The sequence below is a fragment of the Dermochelys coriacea genome, chromosome 19, assembly GCF_009764565.3.
Source record: "Dermochelys coriacea isolate rDerCor1 chromosome 19, rDerCor1.pri.v4, whole genome shotgun sequence".
Classification (NCBI taxonomy): Eukaryota; Metazoa; Chordata; order Testudines; family Dermochelyidae; genus Dermochelys; species Dermochelys coriacea.
Genome location: NC_050086.2, coordinates 6,976,548 through 6,994,152, shown reverse-complemented (window position 1 = coordinate 6,994,152; position 17,605 = coordinate 6,976,548). Strand labels below are relative to the sequence as shown.

Below are 17,605 nucleotides of genomic sequence, written 5' to 3'. Positions count from 1 at the left end.
ATTGTTAGCATAATATTTAATTTTTGATTTGTTCTTTAGCTATAAAAGAACTGGACTACATACAACAATATAAACATATATAGTACATATACAATTTAACATACCATAAGGACATTCAGTAATGCACCACTGTAGAAAAAAAAGTTACAAAAAGCACTTAAAGATTTGTTCCCCATCCCTTAACAAGGGTAAATTGCTGCTGTGGTGGTGGTTTACATAAATTCTTAACTTTGGTTTCATTTTTTTTTTTTTTTTTTTACTCATCCACCTTGACATACACACAAGTCTCAGATACGCTTGGAAACCTGGCAGCCAATGACAAAATATCATAGCCACTTTCCTATTAGCAACTCATGGAAAATGGCCAGTTATAAATCTCTGAAGTTCTGCCTGTCTAGCATTGCTTCATCTATAGCACACTGAATTTTCTAGATAGTGTGCTGGTATCTTTAGTCAGACACTGAAAAGACCCTAGCTTTAGATCTACACAGTGAGACTCATGTCCCACATAGAACTATTGTCCCTCAGTGCTTATGGAACCAGGAGATAAGATGTCAGTTCTCCCACTTCCAAGATAAAAAGGTTGCCTTAGTGTTTTTTGTTTTTTTTTTTAATTTTGCACCTTATTTGCTATACATGGTGAAACAGAACTTTTTAAAACAAGAGTCAAATTTCTCCTATATTCTTAATTTAACAGTTAATTCAAGAGAAAACAAGTTAAACAGTGAAAAATATACCAAGAATCAGACTTACAGAGAAAGTGGAGATAACTGAAGAATTTCAGGCACCAAGCAGATTCAGAATATAAACAAAATATTTTCTTTATAGCAATTAATACTATAATAAGGTTTACTTCTGGTTAAACCAGTTGATCAATTTCAAGATGATGCATTACCCAGTAACCTGCAGAAAATGTTTGCAGCTATATTGGGCTTGGAAAGTGGAAAAGGTACAAAACAACCTTTACTGGGTCAAAAAGTAATTTACAGCATAGGATGCAATGGACAGACTTCTGCCCGAGTATTTTGACCCACCGAGGCTCTCATGTGCACCCAGAGGAATTTATAGGATTGGCACTAGAGTCAGAAGCTTTCAAGCCAAAAAAGTTCCAATGTCAGGCTCAAAAGCTGATGGATTAATTATTTCTTGATTTAGTGAACATTCTAGGTTTTGGTTTAATACCTGCCGATAGGACCTTCTGAGTCCCAAAAGCTAGGGTATTCTAAATCTGTTGATCCACTAGATGTCACATTATCCACCTTACCCAGCAATAAAAGTTTAAAACATCTTAGCTATTCTAAGGCAAACTTTCTAAAGTTTACATGTGAACAATACGTAGTGTGTTTTAGGGTTTTTGGGGTTTTTTGGTTCCCCGCCACCCCATTAGCTATTTGTGCTCAAACAAGAAAGTTGATCTGAATATCAGTGACACAGTCAATTACACTAAAATTAAGTTTTAGTGTTCACATGATAAACTTCGGTTTTCAGAGGTGCTGAATAACTAAAAGTTCAATGCATACTCAGTCTCACCATTCAAGAGCTTGGAGAACTTTTCAATTGGATTTGGACCCTAATCCTTACATGCATGCTTAGCTTTATGCATGTTACTAGTCTCATAGCGAATAGAGCCATGCATGTGCATAAAGTTAAATGTGTGTGTCAGTCTTTACAGGATCTGAGTCTTAGCAGTTAAGTTACAAGCATGAAAAAAGTATGGTTTCATGTACTTCGATGGTTTTCTTGTAAGTCAAAAAAAAAAATTCTGCATCATGTTTTGCAGGTCCTTAGTTTAAGATGTGGAATACTGCCTCTGGGTATTTTGGGATGAATGTTTAAGTGGCGACATACTGTATTTGTTGTTTTTATTCTGTTCCTGTGTATACACCATCTTAAAACAAAAATTTAAGAAGAAACAAAGTGTTACAGTCATTGTCAAGAGCCTGTGTTTTAAAGAGTGCTCGACTTGACCCTGGCAGCAGAGAACACAGTAACTCTGGCCCTGACCTTATAACAAGATCCATTTAGGCAGGCTTGTATGCCTGCATGGAGCCATTGGCAGGATTGGAACTATATTTCACTACTTACCTACATTCATTGAAGAACAATCTTAGGCTCCATTACATGTTTTTAAACACCTCCACCTATTTAGAGTCTGCAACAGTCCAAACACTGATTGAAACAGACAAAAATTGACACAGTGAACTGATTATGGCATATTATGTTAACAGTACTTTACACTTTCTAGTAAGGCTTTAAGATAAAAAATAAACATAACATACATTTAAGTTTATAATGTACATCAAAGTGAAGAGGGACACCCGATTTAAATTTTGTTCCAAAGTTTAGTTTGCAAAGAAACTTTTACAGTGTGACCAACAAATGTTTTCTCACATTAAGAATTTCAATGATAAAAGTTAGTTTTAAACATTTGAACAATATTCATGGACGATTGAGGTGCTAAAGGAGCACTCAGGGAAGATAAGGCCATTGTGGAGAAACTAAATGAATTCTTTGCATCAGTCTTCACTGCAGAGGATGTGAGGGAATTTCCCACACCTCAGCCATTCTTTTTAGGTGACAAATTTGAGGAACTGTCCCAGATTGAGGTGTCATTAGAAGAGGTTTTGGAACAAATTTATAAATTAAATAGTAATAGGTCACCAGGACCAGATGGTATTCACCCAAGAGTTCTGAAGGAACTCAAATATGAAATTGCAGAACTACTACCTGTGGTATGTAACCTATCATTTAAATCAGCTTCTGTATCAGATGACTGGAGGATAGTGAATGTGACACCAATTTAAAAAAAAAAAAAAAAAAGACTCCAGTGGCTATCCTGGCAATTACAGGATGGTAAGCCTAACTTCAGTACCAGGCAAATAGGTTGAAACTATAGTAAACAGAATTATCAGACACATAGATGAACACAATTTGTTGGAGGAAGAGTCAACGTGGCTTTTGTAAAGGGAAATTATGTCTCACCAATCTATTAGAATTATCTGGGGGGGGGGGGGGTGTCAACAAATGTGGACAAGGGTGAACCAGTGGATACAGTGTACTTAGATTTTTAGAAAGCCTTTGACAAGGTCCCTCACCAAAGGCTCTTAAGCAAAGTAAGGAGTCATGGGATAAGAGGGAAAGCTCTCTCATCTATCAGTAATGGTTAAAAGACAGGAAACAAAGGGTAGGAATAAATGGCCAGTTTTCAGAATGGAGAGAGGTAAATAGTGGTGTCCCCCGGGGCTCTATACTGGGACCAGTGCTGTTCAACATATTCATAAATGATTTGGAAAAAGGGGTAAACAGTGAGGTGGCAAAATTTGCAGACAATATAAAATTACTCATGACAGTTAAGTCCAAAGCAGACTGCAAAGAATTACAAAGGAACCTCACAAAACTAGGTGACGGGGCAACAAAATGTCAGATGAAATTCAATGTTGATAAATGCAAAATAATGCACATTGGAAAACATAATCCCAAATATACATATAAAATGAGGGGTCTAAATTAGCTGTTACCACTCAAAAAAATCTTGTAGTCATTGTGGATAGTTCCCTGAAAACATCCACTCTGTGCAGTGACAGTCAAAAATAACAGAATGTTAGGAACCATTAGGAAAGGGATAGATAAGATGACAGAAAATACCATGCTTCTATATAAATCCATGGTACACCCACATCTTGAATACTGCATGCGAATCTGGTTTCCCCATCTCAAAAAAAAAAATATTTTTTCTCTCTCTCTCTACATATATAGGAAGTGGAAAAGGTACAGAGAAGGGCAACAAAAATGATTAGGGGTATGAAACAGCTTCTGTATGAGGAGAGATTAAAAAGACTGGGACGTTTTAGCTTGGAAAAGAGACGACTAAGAGGGGATATGATAGAGCTCTATAAAATCTTGAATGGTGTGGAGAAAGTGAATACGGAAATGTTATTTACTCCTTCACAAGAACTAGGGGTCATCCAATGAAATTAGTAGGCAGAAGGTTTAAAAGAAACAAAAAAACATTCTTCTTCACACAATGTATAGACAACTTCGTTGCCAGGGGACGTTGTGAAGGCCAAAAATATAACTGGTTCAAAAGACAACTAATTAAGTTCCTGGAGGATTGGTCCATCAATGACTATTATTAGCCAGGATGGGCAGGGATGCAATGCCATGCTTTGAGGGTCACTAGTCTCTGTCAGAAGCTGGGAGTGGACTCAATGACCGCCTGTTCTATTCATTCTCTCTGTTGGAAGACTGGATATTGGGCTAGATGGAACTTTGGTCTGACCCAGTATGGCCATTCTTATGTTTTTAACAATTCCCGTGCACTGTTTGAAACCCAAACATTGCAGCACTGAGACCACCAAATAAACAAAAGTTTTCATTGTCTAAACTGGGAGAAATGTAAAAAGTAAACTGGGTTTCTTAAATTTTCACTTAATCGAAGGGACCAAATACTCTTGATTTTTTTAAAAATCAATGATTCATCTGGATTTTTTAAAACCTATTATTGTTACAAGTAACATCCAAGAGGTTACTATCACAGAAAGAGATTAGGAGGGAAACTATTTATCTGTTTTTTGCAGTTTATTATGTGCATTTGACAACACAGTCAGTTTCACTGTTTCCCCAGAGGGTTGTGCAGGATCCCTTCCCTCCTGCACCCCCCCCCCCCAGCAACAGGGGAAAGAAAAGTTATTTAAAAAAATAAAAATTGAAAACGAAACTATGATTGTAAAACCATAAAAGTTATTAGGAAGAATCAGTAGTACCTGAAAACTCTTTAAAAAAATGAAAAAAGAAAAGGAGTACTTGTGGCACCTTACAGACTAACCAATTTATTAGAGCATAAGCTTTCGTGAGCTACAGCTCACTTCATCGGATGTAGCTCACGAAAGCTTATGCTCTAATAAATTTGTTAGTCTCTAAGGTGCCACAAGTACTCCTTTTCTTTTTGCGAATACAGACTAACACAGCTGCTACTCTGAAACCTGTAAAAAAAATGACTAGATTTTAAAGTTGATAGCATCCTTTTAATCTTTCCTTGCCATTAATTTGATTTTTGTTTGCATAGGGCCCATTGCCAGCAGTGGATGGATTGAATGTCGGAATTAAAAATTGAGTATTGAGCCTTAACTTTCCTCAATTTAGTCAACTGGTGTATGTTTTATAAAGCATACCTCCCTGAACTAGGTTTACTTTCTACACAAGGCCAATAGGTTCCAGACTCCTCCAGGTATCCACTGATGTAGTTAAATCAGCTGTTCAAATAAGGCTCAGCTCATAAGAGTGTCTGTTAATTAGGTAGACTAAGTTAAAGGACTCCAGCTATAGAGTTACTGTTCAAATTTCAGACAAATGAAATGACTCAGGTTCGGAAGATTAATATTTACAAGTTCAATGCACCATTAATATCATTGCAGCATGTATTTCTTTAGTGAAAAACAGTGCAATTATGTGCAAACAAATAAATTAAGTATATTCCTAAACAGTGTAAATTATGCAGAGCTAAGAATTTAAGATATGTAGTTTTCGTGGCCTTTTAAAAACTTTGAGAGAAAAGATCACATTAGAAACAAGACTAAGGACATTTTCTTTGATTCTTCATTCAGCACCATATGAATATTCTTTTAGAACAGCAGTGTCACTTGCTCAAAGCTTGTAAAGGCTGGATTTACATGGAAGATTTCAGGGAAACATCATGGAATTGGGTGGGAAGCACAGCAAACATAGATCTACATTAACATCTGTCACAAGAAACTGAATAAAGCGTAACCTTTTCTACTAAACACCGAGGCTGAATTAAGGACCCACTGAAAAACAAAGTGGCACGCTATGACAGATCAACAGAAATTGCAATTTTGCTGGTCACTTTCAAACTGCAACGTGATAGGAATCTCTCTCCCACCCCACCCCACCCCTTGCCCCAACGTTACACAAAACTTAACACAGTTCCATTTTCTATGCACAAGACACACAAGAAAAATTTCTAAAACCAAATGAAGCAGGCTGAATTCAAACAGCTGAAGGTCACTGCAGTATTTCCCACAGCTCTTAAATCCACTGCATACATGCCTTCACAAGAGCACTGATTTTCCTCTTCTGAAGGTCTTCATAATTTCAGAGTTCACTAATACATGCCTCAACATAGTTCTACAGTGTTTCTCTGATAAGCTAAATAACCAGAAAGATGCATTGTAATACACTATCCAGCACCATATCCAATGAATATTCCAAGTCTATTGGCCTCTAATATTTACACTGAAGTGGCACCTCTCTGCCAGAATGACCATAGAGATCAGGATGCCATGCTGATGAAAAGTTAGGATGACTATTTACATTCCTACCCCACCTTCATTATGCAACTCAGTCTTCAGTTGTCAAAAGTATGAAGACTCCTTTTAAAATGTTCTTACACAAAGTCCTTTGCTCAACTGATAAGCAGATAGAGAATACCATCGTGAACTTGGGTTGGCTGGGCAGTAACGGAGAAGTTATTGAAAAGACCACCCTCATGAGATTATACATAGGATTTTCAAAAGCGCTTATGTGATTTAGAAGCCCACCCTATAGGCCAAATTTTCAAAAGTGTTTAGCGCCCAAAACTGAAGTTGGATGTTCTGGAGAGCTCAGTTCCCATTTAGGCTCCTAAATGAAGTGGCCAGGGCTCTTTTGTAGATCCAGACACTCATTCAGGTGCCTAAATGGGAGTTGCTGGTGGTTGCTTTTGAAAATCTGGCCCTCATACTAATTTGCTATGCTGATGAAACTATGACATTATCGTTCAGACACCAACTCCAATTTACAAACAATATGAAATAAGGACTATTGGAGAGGTTTTGTAACAAACTAAAAAACAAATATAAATAGCTTATTTTTAAAGGTGCGTTTCTCCTCTCAATTTAAGTTACAGAAAGTAAACCCAGCAAGAAATACAATATCTTCCAGAAAGATAGCACTTAAAGACAGACTTCGAGTTTTGGGGAGACATTTCAAACAACTCTATCTACCTCTGATTCGGGGGGGAGGAGGGGTTGGTTTTGTTTTGTTTTGCTACTTTGCTAGTAATTAAAGAAAAACAGAGGCTTGTTTCATTTTTATTCATCCTATTTGATCTTGCAATGAAGTCATAATGCTGCATTTGTGATATCAGAATCACTTCTGTACAAGTAGATTGTGATATCACACCAGGATTATTGTCTTACTACAGGATGAAGCAAATAAAAAAGCTGAACTGTGGGGCAGAATGTTCTTATTCAATATGTGAAATAATTGCATGAGGTATACAGAAAATGACTGATTAAATCAGATGCTTTTTATATAAAAATGTTCCATTTTATGTTTGCTCAGTGTAAAGTCTTCTGTAAAATATAAGAAATGAAAACTGTCTTTTTAAGTGAGACGATCTTCTTTGTCAGTGATGTCTGTCTGCAATCTTCTGTTCTAGCTCTTGATCTAGAAAGTGAGGCTCAAGTACAGTGCTTTTCACTGAACATTTACAAAGTTAGAAAGTACTATCTACATACAGTATGCACCTTCACTTCACAGAATCCTTCAGTATTGTATCTTCTTTAGTCTTAAATTTAGCAGTAGCTTACCAAGAGCTCTTTACAGTTTCCCAGCTAATTTCATAGTTTACAGCAATTTGGTACTGGACAGGTACATTAAATAAAGTAAAGTAATCTCACCTCCTTCAAAAGCCAACTTGTATCTATTCAACCAGGAAAATGTAGGCTCCAAGTTGGAATTTTAACAAGAGACAGTACCTGGATGATTTCATAAGACAATGAAAGGGTACAAACCATCATAGGAATCACCAAAGACTATTTTTGACTACATAAGAAGAAAACTCATTAGGAAAAGGGATTTGCATACAGGAAGTCTCTAATTTTACAAGAGGTCTCACCTGACTTCTTGAAAAATAGTTTGCATGGATGGTGTTATATACGTAGCCCAGATTTTTCTTTGGAATTGTACTTCGGCTAGATCAGCAGTAAATCTGACTACTGAATCTACCAAAGAAACCACTTTTGTAGATTGCTAGGTTATAACTTCTACTTTAAATGATTGAAAAATACTTAGTCCTGCCTTGAGTGCAGGGGACTGGACTAGATGACCTCTCGAGGTCCCTTCCAGTTCTATGATTCTATGAAAAGAGGTGGGTAGTGCACTTAGTCTTGCTTCAGTGACCGGTGCACTTTGGACACTATTTTACTAGATCATAGAATAAGTATTCTGTGTAGTTCTCAGGCCTGGACTACTGTCTAATGGGCATTAAAGATAGACCAGAAGAATCATAGCCCAAGCTCTGTTGTTCTCCAGGGATGGAAATGTAGTGAAAACTGCCCAAAAATAGAAGCTTGCTCTCTATAGTACATATAGGAACAAACACACACGTGTGAAGATTCTCTACTGAATTTGCGTCCCTCTGTAGGATATTTGTTATCCTGGTAATTTACCATAGTTTCCAGGTCAAATCCTATTCTAAACTTTTAAAATTAAACAAACAGTTAGGATTTACAGTTTCAGATAGGACTTTCCTAGCATAAGATGGACGAGAATGCAAAATAGTTTAGAGAAGTCCAAGGTTAAGGATGAAAACTACATTTATTTTCTTCACATCTCTTCCTAGAAAGATGATGGTGCCCCTTTGAGACCAGGATTGAGGGACTATGGCAGCATTGTGGGAGGAAACTCAGTATCAAACAATCATGATGATCCTTCACCTGCAAAGAGCGTTATCCTTCCCTCATAGCCAGGGTACAGAAGCACAACAGGTGATTGCAAGGAGACAGCCTCTGCTCACCCAGGACAGGAAATTCCCTCAGAATTCTAGTGCACAGCACTGAAAAGTTAAAAAATATTTCAATATTCCAAAATCCAGTTCTTCCCACCAGTTCTATCAAAACTGGAATTTAGTAATAAAAACACACAGTTCCACAAAACTGGTTAAATATGCAGTTTTCTGCTGTAGAATGACCAATCACAGGGGAGACACTTTAAATCTGCCCACCCTCCTTTTGTTACTACATAAGTGCCTCTCGGTCTGATAAGCTTCTATGGATCTCCTGCTTATCATCTGCATCATCGTCATCAGCTGGATCATTTTCCTCACCAGATTCGACATATATAGGCCAATCATTGTCTGTATCACCCTTTTCTTGACCTTCTGATGAAGGTTCCATCAGACTGAGGTTAATGGGCATTGAATCCTCATGCGTAGTCGTTACACAAGTGCAGCTGTCACATAAGCCAAAGCGTCGTAATCCCTGCGATAGGCTACTTGTGAACGTTCTTCTGCAACCCTTGCAGATAATTGGCTTGTTTGATCGGTGCACCTGATCAATGAGAAATAAAACATCATTGTAAAGTAGTTGGCCTATCTTGTTGCTTTAACCCTGTTTGGGGATGCTGCTTCCATATATTCCAAGGTAAAAAAGAAAAGGAGGACTTGTGGCACCTTAGAGACTAACAAATTTATTTGAGCATTATTTAGTCTCTAAGGTGCCACAAGTACTCTTTTTCTTTTTTGCAAATACAGACTAACATGGCTGCTACTCTGAAACATATTCCAAGGTGAAACACACAGCAGCATTTAGCAGACTTGCAGGGCAAATGATCACATCGCCTTTCTAAGAACAAAGGTTTCGGACTAAAATAGTTGTACTGCATTAAATGTCAATTTCAAAGTCTTAACCACTGCCCAATTAACCTTATATATTGGCAGCAGAATCATTCTATCTTCTACTGTACTTTAGAACAGCCTTAAATCAAAATGTGATACATATACATTTTTTACACACATCAGCAGAATGACTGAGAAACACTGAACACAGGAGCTTACTATTTATTTTTAAATCTGTTTCTGACAGATATCTGCTTTCATCAAACTTACACTCAGAGCATGACTCCGAAGGTGCTCCTGCCGGGTGAAGCGTTTGCCGCACGTCTCACAGGGATAGGGTCTCTCGCCTGTATGAGAGCGAATGTGCCGTTTTAGTATTCCCTTCTGCTTAGCGGTGTAGGGACAGAACGGGCATTTGTGGAGCTTGATTGGCACAACTAACACATCACCTTTTAAAAAGAAAATATATTTTAGACAATTCAACAAAGTTAGCTAGGTTGCTCGTTACAATCCTTGCCTGCAAGCTAGGGCCAGAATACTCACATATTTTTCCTCTTTGTATTTGACTTACTTGGATGATTTATTTATTTTTTTTAATTTTATGGTCTTTTTTTAAAAGCTTATGGAGCTGCAGGTTCTTAGCACCCTTGAAAATCAGGCAATTTTAAAATAAATTTAATAAATTGGCAAAATTGGTTTCTGGTGTGATGTGTTTGCTAGACTATACTCAATATGTGAGCCATTGAAAGCTTGTTATTTTCATATTTATTTTTGAAAAAGGTGTTATATTAACAGCACTAGAAACTAAAGTCTTTAATTTAGCCACAGAAAAGTGCACAGACAGTATCAAGTTTTCCAATATGCTATAATAATGGGCCTCAATTTAGACATAGAGGGACCATCCCTAGAGGTAATTTATGCCTCTGTCCCCATTCAAGTCTTAGTAGGCTTTCTACTGGGACTAACAGGAGTCTTTTCTCTCCAATATATTTGCTGTTTGTTTGTTTGTCCAGTAAAATATGCCTAGATTCAGAATATACACATACAATTAAACATTGATAAAATTCATGTGAGAAGATGCAAAAATTGAGAATTGTATTTGAAGATAACATTTTTAAATAAAAATTGGCATTACTGAGCTTCTTGATGGTAGCCAATACATGACTGACAAGAGATGTCCTTTGTAACATGGCTAGGATGTTAAGAGACTAAAAAGTGTGTGTTGCTTTCCTGAATCAGTGTGTAAAGTACTTTAAACACATCCTTAATGTTAAAGTGCCCCCCTGAAGTCAGGCGCCTCACTGAAGTCAATGGGACTTAAGTGCATGATTAAAGTTATGCATACACATAGTCCTTTGCTGTATTGGCATCTCAAAGATTAAATAAAATCTTTTTCAATAAATATCAAAATCAGTAAGATCCTAATAATTCATGTGTACACATATAAATACACACACACACACTTTCAAAAACAAGATATCTGAGACTCATTCCGTAACTTTAGCTACCAGGACCCGAGATCAGCTTTCTGTCTCTCCCTTGAAAGGGCTGAATACATCACAAGAACCTAAACCAGCATAAAGAATAGTTTCCTGTTCTACTTTAGGTGCTAGTGACGTCAATTTTTTTTTTTTAAGAGAAACATAGAACCCTGAATGCATATTTAAAATACATATTTCTAGTGTTAAAGTTTCTAGCAAATTCTGTTAATTATTGATGATTTATCAGGTTTTATGTGTATTTTCACTTTTAATGCTAGATTAACAATTTGAAGAGTTTTATTTGAAAAAAAACCACAATGGAACATAATGTTATCCTATTAGATGTCTGCTATGCTACAGCATTTTGGAAGCAGTAGATGTTATTGTAACAGAATACTGCCATTAAATATTTCAGTTAGGCTAACTGACTAATAGTTAATTATTTTATCAGATGAACACTGATTCACTACACAGTAAGAGTTCCTTACGGACCCACTGAAATCTAAGTAGTTTTAAGAACACACTTGTATGCTTGAGCTAGTGATGGCATAAACATAGCTTTACTTTCTACAGCATACACTATCTTTGTGAATAACTCCTATTGCCTGCATCATTATTTTTTAACTTGGCGAATTATGAATGGCTATGAGAACTGAGGTGTACTTCAGGCAAGGAGTAGAGCCCACCTTAAAGGACAGTTTTTGAAAGGTAAACAGAGACAGTGTTCGGGAAAAGAAATAGTCCTCCAACTTTATTACAAGCAGATGAAGACCCAAAATTGTTAATGGCCATTTTAGGAAATGTGTATATTTACATGAGCTTTTTCTCCTTCAGGTCCCTGAAGGTGCTGTCACATAGCCTTCCTGCTGGTGCTGAGAAATCCCAGCATGCATTTGGGCTAGTGAAAGCAGAAGCCCCAATGATCAGCAATGGAGAAGTCTCTAGAGGGAAAATATGCAGTGTAGTTAATATTCTGCCTCTCAGTGTTTATAGCATAACCAACATGGGGCTATCAGTTTTTCTTTCTCAATCCATAACAACTCTTGTTCATAATGTGACATTGCATTCCATACATTTTATGGAAATATGTTTATAAGTGTGAATATGATGCAACTGGAATATGCTTTATGCAAAAGGTCTCTTGTAAGGTATCATAACAAATGTTTTAACTTATTAAATATATTCCTCCTATTTGTATGCCATGTATCATCCTTGTATCTGAAGCTAGAAATATGAAGTATAACTCTGAGGTCCTATTGTAATTTTGCAAAGTGTGGGCCATTAATGGTAGTTTAGAATTTTGATGGGTCCCATTGACTAGGACAATTGGTTGTAAATGGCTCTGTTTACTTGAAAAATTCCTGTGTATTGTGTGCCAGCCCATGGGTAATGAAGAATGAGGTCACATAGGATATATGACCAGGTCACAGGATAGTGGAATCCATCTTAAATCTGGTACTTTTCCATTTAGAAGGAGGGATGGGGACCCAGAAAAACAAAAGATTCCCGCCTTCTGCCAAAACTATAAAAGGAGGTGGAGCAGGACAAAGAGGCTTCCAGTCATGAGAAAACCCCTAGTTTCCACCTAAGATGCCTGCTGGAACGAACAAGGACTGTAGTACAGTAAAGGATTGGGCCCAGACTAGGAAGGAGTCTAGTCTGTGAAAGAAGCTTATTGGAACATCTCTGAGGGTGAGATATTACTTGTAATCAGTTTCTTAATGTATTAGGCTTAGACTTGCGTGTTTTGTTTTATTTTGCTTGGTGACTTACTTTGTTCTGTCTGTTATTACTTGGAACCACTTAAATCCTACTTTTTATACTTAATAAAATCACTTTTGTTTATTGATAAACCCAGAGTAAGTGATTACTACCTGGGCGAGCAAACAGCTGTGCATATCTCTCTATTAGTGTTATAGAGGGCAGACAATTTATGGGTTTACCCTGTATAAGCTTTATACAAAGTAAATGGATTTATTTGGGATTTGGATCCCGTTGGGAACCGGGTGTGTGGGTGCTTGAGATAGGTGATCTGCTGAGCAGTTTTTGGTTAAAGTCTGCAGCTTTGGGGGGGCATGGACCAGACCTGGGTCTGTGTTGCAGCAGGCTAGCATGTGTGGCTCAACAAGGCAGGGTTCTGGAGTCCCAAGCTGGCAGGGAAAACAAGCTCAGAGGTAAATCTCAGCACATCAGATGAAAGTCCCAAAGGGGTCTCTGTGACCGAACCTGTCACACATAATACTAACAGTTATAAGAGGTAAAGCTTTTCTTACATTCATCCTTCATTCCAGTGTTGTCCCTAATTATGCTACCATTTACTAAACTAATGGTCACCAACATTAGACTCCAAAATACCTATTTCAAATACAAGTTTTTAGATCAGAAATACTTACCTTCCAAATGCTGCACTGAACAAAATGAGTGCAGCTTTCTTTTGAAGTCCAGAATAATAGTTTATTTTGCTGTTGCATAAAATTCAGCAATATTTTCCTGTGAAGTATACTGAACAAGAATGAGAATAACCGTTCAATTAACATAGAAAATGATACAAATAAGCAGCTTCCTCATCTGTTATACAATCATTATCTACAGCTCGTGAATTCTCATCTCACCTGTATCCTCACCATACCAGTCGCTGTGAATGTCCATCATGGAACTCATGGCCACCCCTGCATCTTCTGGCCTACCCTCAAAGCCCCGAACAAAGTGATGAACCACATCATCTTTTCTTTGAGCTGCACTGTTGCGTAGCAGGGCCTCCAGGAACTGTTTCATATGGTAGTTATTGCAGGCCAAGTCCATTGCCTGGCCACTGTGCAGCCCCTCTTCCATCTGCTCAAGAGATAATGGAGTTGGATACTGCTGTAGTCGTTCACCCACTTCTACTTCCACTTCATCAGAATCAAATTCTACTTTTGGTTCTACTACCCCTTTGGGCAGAGAAGAATTAATGTCATCTGGAGAATCACTGCTTACAGGGTCTCTCACCACAAGTTCCATTGGGTGGCAGCTGCTACATTCACCACAGGGAGGATCTCTCTGACAATCAGAAATCCTTTCCTTTTCTTGCAGAGAAGAGATGGAGGCAGAGCACTGGCTCTTTGTACCATAAGAAGTGCCCTCTCTGGCAGAACTAGAGCTTCCACTATCAGCCTGATAGAAAGCAGCTTCTCTCTCTATTTTTCTGCAAATATCTAGCGATGACCTGATGTAAGTTTTGCAAAAATTGACCACATCAGTCATCTGCAAGTAGCTAGCTGCTGACATGACTTCAATAACGTTTTCCCCACAAAGATCCAGCTTCCCTGAATAAAGGAAATCTAGGATGATGGAGAAGGCCTCTGAAGTAACAATGTCCAAAGAAGCAGTGCTGTGTCGCCCACTGTCTTGAATGTAATGAATCAATAGGGCTCTGAAGTAGCCACTATTGGCAAACAGAATGTTCTTGTGAGCTTTGAAGATCCTGCCTTCCACAATAATACTGCAGTCACAAAAAAAGTCCCTCTTTCTTTGCTCATTGAGCTCTCCCAAGAGCTTCGTGTAATATGACTGCATCTCCATTTCTCCTATTGCTGCTTCTGATCACTGACAAGAAGAAACAAAGAGAACATTAGAGCAGAAATTCTTCTCCCTTTGTGGAATCAATTAAAGCCTATCACTGTTTTCCCTCCCTCCCTCTCCCCAACAACTTGGCCTATAGTCATATTCAGCCTCTGGAAAACTGGAATAATTTTTTTTAAACCTGAAGTCACTGTAACATTCCAACTACAACAGTCCACGTCCAATTATTATTAGCATTACCACAGCACCAAGGAGCCCTACTCATGGGCCAGAAGCCCATTGTACTAGGCACTGTGCAAACACAGAACAAAAGATGGTCCCTGCTCTAAAGAGCTTACAATTTAAATAGAAAAGGAGTACTTGAGGCACCTTAGAGACTAACAAATTTATTAAAGCATAAGCTTTCGTGAGCTACAGCTCACTTCATCGGATGCATTTGGTGGATGCATTTCCACCAAATGCATCCGATGAAGTGAGCTGTAGCTCACGAAAGCTTATGCTCTAATAAATTTGTTAGTCTCTAAGGTGCCTCAAGTACTCCTTTTCTTTTTGTGAATACAGACTAACACGGCTGCTACTTTGAAATTTAAATAGAGTAGCCTTGGTCATTTCTTAGTGGACAACGCACTAGCTTGACAAATTTAGTATCCTATATCCCAACTCAGCCAACCTATCACAGACACATTGCAAAGATGCAGTGATTGCGTACAGTGCTCCAAAGAGTCAGAACAATTCTAAACTTCAGATAGTCTGAAATGGTATCTGCTTTTAATAATGCTTTCAGTAAAACTGATTCCAGGGTAAAATTACAACCTGCCCTGAGAACAGTTTTTGAAGATTCAGTTATCAAAGTTCACATTTTTTCTTATGTACTAGTTGTCTCATTGGATGAGATTACATGCACCGCCACTGACATTAATCCCTTATTCTTTATAAAAAAGCAGACGCTATTATTTTTCTGATATTTGCAGTCAAGGGTGAAACTGGCATAGGCTGGTTGCTCAGGAGCACCTCTGGTGGAAAAGCTGAAGAAAACTGGAAAGGCTTAAACATAACAATACATTTTACTTATTTAAGGCTTTCCGCTTGAGAATTTCAGAGAACTTTACAAGCATGAAGTCTCACAATGCTCCTGTGGGACTGGAAGCGCTATCCCCATTTTACAGGTAGGGGAATTGAAGAACTGAGCTTAAGCATCCCACAGAAAGTCTGTGGTAGCGCTAGGAACCCAGCTTATTTTACTCCCGCTCCTGCATTTCGGCCAGGCGCTCTTCTGGCAGTCTATGGGCATGATTTGGCACTGCCGGTTTTATGTTCTTTGGAGCAGAAGTCTCCCCCTTGGTTTAAAGTGGGAAACGCCAAGTCTGCTGGAGAGGAGCCAGCCCTGCCCACCCCAGCAGAACAAACACCCATGGGGCATCTCAGCAGGGCCGAGTCCCTGCAGCCCCCCCCCCCCGGGATGGGGAGCCCAGCAGACTCCGCAGGGTCGGTGCTGTCTCGGGTCCGTCGCCTCCCCCCCCCCCAGGAAACCCCCCCCGGGACTGAGCCCTGCCGCCCCTCTCCCTGCGGGGAAAGGAGTGAGGCTGGGGCCCCTAGGCAGCCCCGCCCCCAGCTCTGTGCAGTGCGGGGGGGGGGATTCATGCCGCTCAGCGACCCCCCCCCAGCCACACCCCGAACCCGGCAGAAGCTTCGCCCCGCACCGACCTGCCCCGTCCCGTCCCCTCCCGAATGAAAAAAGGGAACCTCCACCCTCACCCTCACCTTTACCCGGCCCCTCGCGCAGCGCTACCGAACCTGACGCACGCGCCGGGCCAGGCCCGCCTCCTCGCCGCACCTCCCGAGCCCAACCCACCAACCCCGCGGCGGGACAGGCCAAGAGGCGGTGCCTCCTTCCCAGCAAGGTAGAGTGCGCACTTCCCGGCCACCCGCCCGCACCCCCTGCCGAGCATGCGCCCTTCGCCTCGGCCGCCTCCGGGATTGGAGTGCCCTGCTGTGATTCTCGTCGCGGGGCAGGGGCCAGGGAAAGGGACTACACATCCCAGCATGCACCGCGAGGGCCCGGTCTCCTGGGCTGCAGGCTGGGGGTGCTGGGGGTTCGCTGCAGACCAGTAGCACTGCGGGGGGAGGGATAGCGCAGTGGTTTGAGCATTGGCCTCCTAACGCCAGGGTTGTGAGTTCAATCCTTGAGGGGGCCATTTAGGGATCTGGGGCAAAAATTGGGGATTGGCCCTGCTTTGAGCAGGGGGTTGGACTAGATGACCTCCTGAGGCCCCTTCCGACTCTGATAGTCTATGATTCCATGGAGTATAGGGGCCCCCAGCATGCATGGATGGGGGAAGGCGGCATGACTGTTTGGGGAGTGGCCTCAGTCTCCCTGGTGTGCTCTTTACATCACCAGGACTGACTATCACCTCCCTTTCATCCCCAGGGAGCCTAAAGCATAGATGCGCCCAGAGCTGTGCATCCCGATGCACCAAACCTGGCTAAATGTCACCGGCAAGAAAATGAAAGGAAAAAAGAAAATAGTCGTATACAGACTATTATAGACGGGGATTTTAGAGTCCTGCTTCATGAAGCCACCAAATGTCAGTTGTCCCCTACACACACATCAATCCCCATATAGATTGATGCCACCTTTCTAATCGCACAAAACTGAATGCCCTTGCCCCGCCCCTTCTCTGAGGGCCCGCCCCCACTCCCTCCATTCCCCCCTCCCTTGCTTGCTCTCTCCCAGGAGAGGGTGAGGGTTCCACCTGGGGGTACAGGCTCCTGGGTGGCCAGAAATGAGGGGTTCAGGCAAGGGTGGAAGTAGGCCGGTACAGCGTACTGGTAAGAAGCCAGTACCGGCCTGTACTCAGCCAATGTTAAAGTGCTGCCGTGGCAGCGCTTTAACATCACTGCCCCTTTGCTCCTCCCATCCCCCCATCTGTGGTGCAGCAGAGCTAAG

The 17,605-nt window shown here is 40.2% G+C and overlaps 1 protein-coding gene across 3 annotated transcripts; it reads right to left on the bottom strand.

The window, feature by feature from the left end:
- Positions 1–514: 514 nt before the first annotated feature.
- Positions 515–16,523, bottom strand: ZBTB8B (zinc finger and BTB domain containing 8B). 3 transcript variants are annotated; one of them, XM_043505959.1, is made up of 5 exons: positions 16,420–16,523; positions 13,710–14,682; positions 9,887–10,065; positions 9,107–9,329; positions 515–1,888 (listed from the first exon to the last, which is right to left on the bottom strand). In XM_043505959.1, exons 2-5 carry the CDS (start codon positions 14,656–14,658, stop codon positions 1,863–1,865), a joined length of 1,377 nt encoding a protein of 458 aa, XP_043361894.1. In that variant the 5' UTR covers positions 14,659–14,682; positions 16,420–16,523; the 3' UTR covers positions 515–1,862. The 3 variants fall into 3 exon arrangements, with proteins under 3 accessions (XP_043361894.1, XP_038233182.1, XP_038233184.1); XM_038377254.2 differs by lacking the exon at positions 515–1,888 and having other exon boundaries at positions 7,287–9,329; XM_038377256.2 differs by lacking the exon at positions 515–1,888 and having other exon boundaries at positions 7,287–9,329; positions 16,363–16,457.
- Positions 16,524–17,605: the final 1,082 nt, after the last annotated feature.